Here is a 6115-nt window from a genome sequence, read left to right on the forward strand (position 1 = left end):
AGAGCCTACAGATACTGAAAGAATTGGGAAATGTTGTGAATAACTTTAATAAATCTCACAGCAGTGATGAAATGGACACATTTCTTGGAAGACACAAACTACCAAAAGCATCTTGCAAAGAAACTACAAGTCTAGATAGCTTCATTGGGAAATTCTACCAAATATTTATAGGAGAAATAGTACCATTTCTACACAAACTCTTCCAGAAAGTTGAAAAAGTTGGCAATATTTTACAACTTATTCTTTGAGGTCAGCATTATTCTAATATGGAAACCAGACAAAGATATTAAAAGGGAAAAGATCCCATAGGCCAAGTATCCCTTTTGAACAGAAAAGGAAAGCAAACAAAAAATTTAACGAATCTAATCTAACAAGATATAAAAGAGATAATGTATCATAAAGAAGTAAGATTTATACCAGGGTACATAAGTTGTTTTAACATTTGAAAATCAATATAACTCATAATAACTAAGAAACTAAAAAAAAATCTCTCAACAGAAACATAAAAATGTTATGTTTGACAAAACATAATGTCCATTTCTGGTAAAAGTTTTTAGCAAATTAGGAATAGAAGGCCACTTTCTAAACCTGATAAAAAGTACTTATGAAAAATGTGTAGCTAACATATTTAATAGTGAAGAACTGAATGCCTTCCTCGTCAGATCAGGACCAAGGCCTGGAGGTCAGCTCTCAGCTTTTCCCTTCTGCAGAGCCCTGGGGGTTCAAGGCAGCATAAGAAAGCAAGAAAAAAATTAAAACTGTCATCATCATAGAGAACATGATTATCTACATGGAAAAACCGATAGCTTCTATAAAAAAGCTCCTATGATTTAGTAATCTGAGTTTATCAAGTTTGCGATACAAGATCAATATACAAAAACCAAGTAATATCTCATGTTAGCAGCAAACAAAATATCATTTTATCATTTACAATAGCATCCAAACATCTAAAATATTAAGGGATAAATGTGACAAAGTAAAAGATCTGTATCCTGAAAATCATAAAACAATGCTGGGAGAAGTTGTTGGTTATTAAGTATGAAATGTCCAATTTCCTTAAGTACTAAGCTTGACGGTTGATATCTCTGACATTTCACCTTGACACTTCTTGTTTTTATAGTGAAGGTACATCTTCATTCTTTCAAATGCATGTTTTGCCTTTTAAAAAATTTTTAGAGCAATTTTTGTGAAACCATGGATGAGTCAAACATTTGTGTTACTTTTGAATATGAGTTCCTTTGTGGAACCAAAGCAGTGCAGACAGCTTGAAATGTCAATGAAGCGTTGGGGAAGGATGTGGCTCATGAACACACAGTATGTTGACAGTTTGAGAAGTTCCATTCTGATGATTTAAATCTTGAAAATGAGCCATGTGGGTGACCTGAGACCAAGGTGGATAATGATGAGCTGAAAGCTGTAGTGGAAGCGAATCCATGTGATTTAGTGGCAAGGTTTGACATTACTATTCCAACAATATTGGACCATTTGAAACAAATTGGCAAGGTAAAGAAGCTGGATAGGGGGTTCTGCATGAATTAAACGAGTATCAGAAGAGAAATCACCATGAGACTTGCCTTTCTTTGCTGTCACAACATAAAGGCGAACTTTTCTACACTGTATTATCATACGTGACGAAAAAGGACTTTTTGCTGATCACAAGCATTCAGCACAAAGGTTGGATAAAGACAAAGTGTTGAAACACAGTCCCAAACCAAACACTTCATCAAAAAAGCTAATGGTGCCTGTTTGGCGGTCGAGTGCTGGTATTGTTCACTAGAGCGTCATGAAATCTGGTCAAGGGATTACAGCGATGTCTACTGCAACCAGCTGGATGAAATGATGAGGATGCTTGTGCTTAAATGGCTGAAACTGGTTGACAAAGACAGGACAATCCTCTCGCCACACAATGAGATCTCACAAACAATGCTGCTGAAGCTACACAAGCTAGACTTGGAAACTCTGTGTAATCCCCCATAGTGACCGGACCCTGCACCACTGACTACCACTTCCTTCCAGGCTGTGGGCCACTTCTTGCAAAGAAAAATATTCAATTTTCAACAAGTTGTGGAAAACACCTTTTGCGATTTCATTGCCACCCACTCCCTAGGCTTCCTCACTGCTGGTATAAACAAGCTACTGTGAAGGTGGCAAAACCGTGTCGACAATTTAGACAAATACTTTGGTTAATTGTACTGCTTTTTGTTTGAGATGTAATAAACTAAACTTTTGATTCAAAATAGGACATTTCATATTTAATGACCTAATAAAGTCCTAATAAATGAGATATACTGAGCTCATGTTTGACAGACTTACTGTTACTAAGGTGTTAATTTTTCCAAATGGTCTTGTTGATACAAGTCACAATTCTGGCAGGTTCTGGGGTAGAAATTTATATACTGATTCTAAAATTCATATTAAAAATACAAAGAACCGGCTCTCAGCCCATAGCTCAATGGTTAGGGCGCTGGCCACATGCACCAGGGCTGGCAGGTTCCAACATGGCCCAGGCCTGCTAAACATCAATGACAACTACAACAACAATAAAAAATAGCTGGGCATTGTGTCTGGTGCCTGTAGTCCCAGCTGCTTGGGAGGCTGAGGAAAAGAATCACTTAAGCCCAAGAGTTTGAGGTTGCTGTGAGCTGTGATGCCATTGCACTCTACTGAGGGTGACATGGTGAGACTCTGTCTCAAAAAAACAAAAAACAAAGAACCTAGAATAGCTAAGACAACTTTGAAAAAGAACACCGCCTGATATTAAGAATTATCATAAAGCTAGTTATGAAGACAGTACAAGTCTGGATTCTAGATTTGGCTCTCACTGAAACAGGCAATAAAATGAATAAACAAATGTAAGCTGGAACATACTGCATTTATGTATGGCTGTTTTTTAAGAAAAAGCAAATGAGGCTCAGCGCCTGTGGCTCAAGCAGCTAAGGCGCCAGCCACATACACCTAAGGTGGCCGGTTCAGATCCAGCCCGGACCCACCAAACAACAATGACGGCTGCAACCAAAAAATAGCCGGGCATTGTGGCGGGTGCCTGTGGTCCCAGCTACTTGGGAGGCGGAGGCAGGAGACTCGCTTGAGCCCAGGATTTAGAGGTTGCTGTGAGCAGTGAAGCCATAGCACTCTACCCAGGGGGACAGCTTGAGGCTCTGTCTTAAAAAAAAAAGAAAAAGCAAATGAAATAGCCAAAGACAAGAATTATTTTCTTGGTAGAAATATGCTTGCAAATGTGCACTTTGAATATGTAATCACAGAATCACCTACCTCTATATTGCTATTACAAAGATGTAAGTTACAATGACCCTGAGAAGCAAAGTTATTTGTGGATATTATAATTAAAAAATTAATATTAAATAATAAAAATATTTCAAAAATCTCAAACATCTAAACCCCTAGATTTCTGCTACAATTCTGAAAAGTTTGATCCTAATGGAGAGGACATATTCATCTTAACACATTAGCTCAGTAAGTAATCTTACTTACAAAAATGAACTGAGATTGGAATTCTTCAGTACAGGACGAAGCACCAACAAGCTGGTGATTGTGGCTTGTGACTGGAAGGGTTTTGAGAGTGAAGTTTTTTCTACAATGAAGCTTTTCTCTTTTCCCCTGTTAAGAATAGTTAGCAACAATCACTGAGATATTTTTTCTTAAATTTTTATTCCTTCTTAACTGTATATAATAAAGTACCACATTTCTTTACATGAAAATTGCTTTTAAACAAGTCAGTAAATTCCACTCTGTTTATTTCAAAAGAACTTCGTGACAACTCTAAATTTCACCTGGAAAACACAAACTTTCCTAAAAAAAGAGACACGAAGAGGGAGGGCACACCTTTCTAGCTATTAAAAATATAGTAACACAGTAATATAGTAACAACAGTTAAAATAGCATACTACTTTCTTAGGACTAGACAGAAAAACACAGAAATAGATCAAGTAGGTAAATGCCTTTAAGATAAAAGTGGCATTCTAAGTAAGTGGAGAACGGCTATAAATCATACAGTATAAATCAATCAATTAAAAAGCAATAATAACCTTTATCTAGAGTGCCAAAAATGTATACACATTTTAAGAAAAAAAGAAACTGTATATTACTTCAGTCACATCTGACTTTTGTAATTATAAGAGATCCTCAAAAGTAACTTGTATTTATCTCTTGTCATTAGCATATATTGAGTATTACCATTTTAATAGTTTTTTCCTACATTAAAAGGTGTATACTTTTTTTTGCAGTTTTTGGCTGGGCCAGGTTTGAACCCGCCACCTCCGGTATATGGGGCTGGCGCCCTACTCCTTGAGCCACAGGCGCCACCTGAAAGGTGTATACATTTTTTTTGGCACCTTTTTTGGGCCCCTCTATAGTAAACCACAACTAAATTCTATAGGCTAAAAATTTACATAAAAAGGAAAACCATGAGACACTAGAAAAAATATAGAGAAGGCTGTCATATAACAAGAGAAAATATAAAAGAATATATAAAAAAGTCAGCATTTAAAATAGTAAAATAAATCAATGCCATAATTAGAACTAAAGACAAACAAAAAGCAACTGTAATATAGATGGTAGTTAAATGATTCACATTCTTGGTACATTCATTAGCATCCAAAAATTAATTACAACAATAATATGGCATTTTCATTTATCAATGTTAGCAAAGGTTAAAAACGCAACTTATACCAAGGATTAGGGTACTTAAGATACTTTTATACATATCCCATAGGGGATAGATTGGTACCAACTTTCTGGTGAGTCTTGGGCAATCTGTGTGAAAAGCAAAGGTTTAAAAATGAATATAATCTTTGATCCAAGAATTTTATTTTTAGAAATTTAGTTCAAGGAAATAAGAATATGCACGATGTTCAAATCAACAATTATGGTCATCTTAGTGCTGTTCAAGTACTTTAAGATGATCACTATACAAAACAGTGTGGATGCATATGTAAATTACTGTTCATTCATTCACAGGCAAAATTACTACATACTCAATTAAAATGCTCTATGAAAAAGACACCACCAGGTACTGGCAAGGATGTGGAACCAGACAATCTTTTACATGCTGATAGTGGGGCTAGGAATTTGCAAAACCACTTTAGGAAACTATGGCATATATCTACTTGTGCTAAACATACACAACCCTAGGACCCAGCAATTCCTAACGGAAGCATGTATACTCTATAGAAATGTGTACATATGCGCAACAAAAGACATGGACAAAAATGTCTGTAGCTGCATCATGTACAATACCTCCAAACTGAGAAACCACCCAAACGTTCGTCAACAGTAGAATGCTAAAACTAGTTTATTCACAGTGATGAAACAGTATACAGCAAAAGAAATAAACGGACTACTATCCCATGTCACCGTGGGGATGAACCACACAACAAAATGTTGATCTAAAGAAACTAGGGATCCATTTGTAATTAATAGGAATAGAAGTCAGGATAGTCATCTTTGGTGTGCATACGGCAGCTGGGAAAGAGAATAAGGAAGGCTTCTGGGGAACTGGGAAAGTTTTTTATCTTGGTCTGAAAGGAGTTGCATGAGTGTATTCACTTTATGAAAATTCATTCAACTTGTATAGTTAATGCGTGCACTTTTCCATATGTGTTCAATATAATGTTTAGCTAAAAACATTGAGTCTGTATAGGTTTCTCTTAAACACGTGATCCATAAATCTTCAGCCCAATCATGTGGGTGCTTGCTAAAGTACAGATGCCTGGACTCTCACCAAAACTTATGAAATAAAATTCCCAAGGAGTGAGGCAAAAGATTCTGTGTTTTAAGCAAATTCCTCGGACAATTCTTAAGTAGATTAAAGTTTGAAAGCCATTGTTGCGGGAAAATATTTAATGTCCTAGAGAGTAGCAGATAATAGTACAATTTAGAGTCAAAATGCCTGGGTTCAAACCTCACCTCTGCAATTGAATAGCTCTGTGATTGTGGTTAAGGAAGGCATCCCATCTCTGTAACCTCAGTTTTCTCAGTGGTAAAACGAGACTAATAATATGGTTGTTTCAAGAATTAAATGAGTTAATATACATGTAAAGTGCTTAGAATAGTGCCTTGCACATAGTAAACACTATACAAATATATAAAAAAAATT

At 36.0% G+C, this 6115-nt stretch overlaps 1 protein-coding gene across 1 annotated transcript in view; it reads right to left on the reverse strand.

Moving 5' to 3' along the window:
- The window catches only part of THAP6 (THAP domain containing 6), a 16674-nt gene that overhangs the window by 4705 nt on the left and 5854 nt on the right, over nucleotides 1–6115 (reverse strand). The window contains exon 4 of the mRNA XM_003790079.3: nucleotides 3493–3618. Within this exon, the coding sequence (XP_003790127.1) occupies nucleotides 3493–3618 (126 nt within the window). The remainder of the gene's footprint in view (nucleotides 1–3492; nucleotides 3619–6115) is intronic.

The sequence above is a fragment of the Otolemur garnettii genome, unplaced genomic scaffold, assembly GCF_000181295.1.
Source record: "Otolemur garnettii isolate 467f Iridium unplaced genomic scaffold, OtoGar3 scaffold00039, whole genome shotgun sequence".
Classification (NCBI taxonomy): Eukaryota; Metazoa; Chordata; class Mammalia; order Primates; family Galagidae; genus Otolemur; species Otolemur garnettii.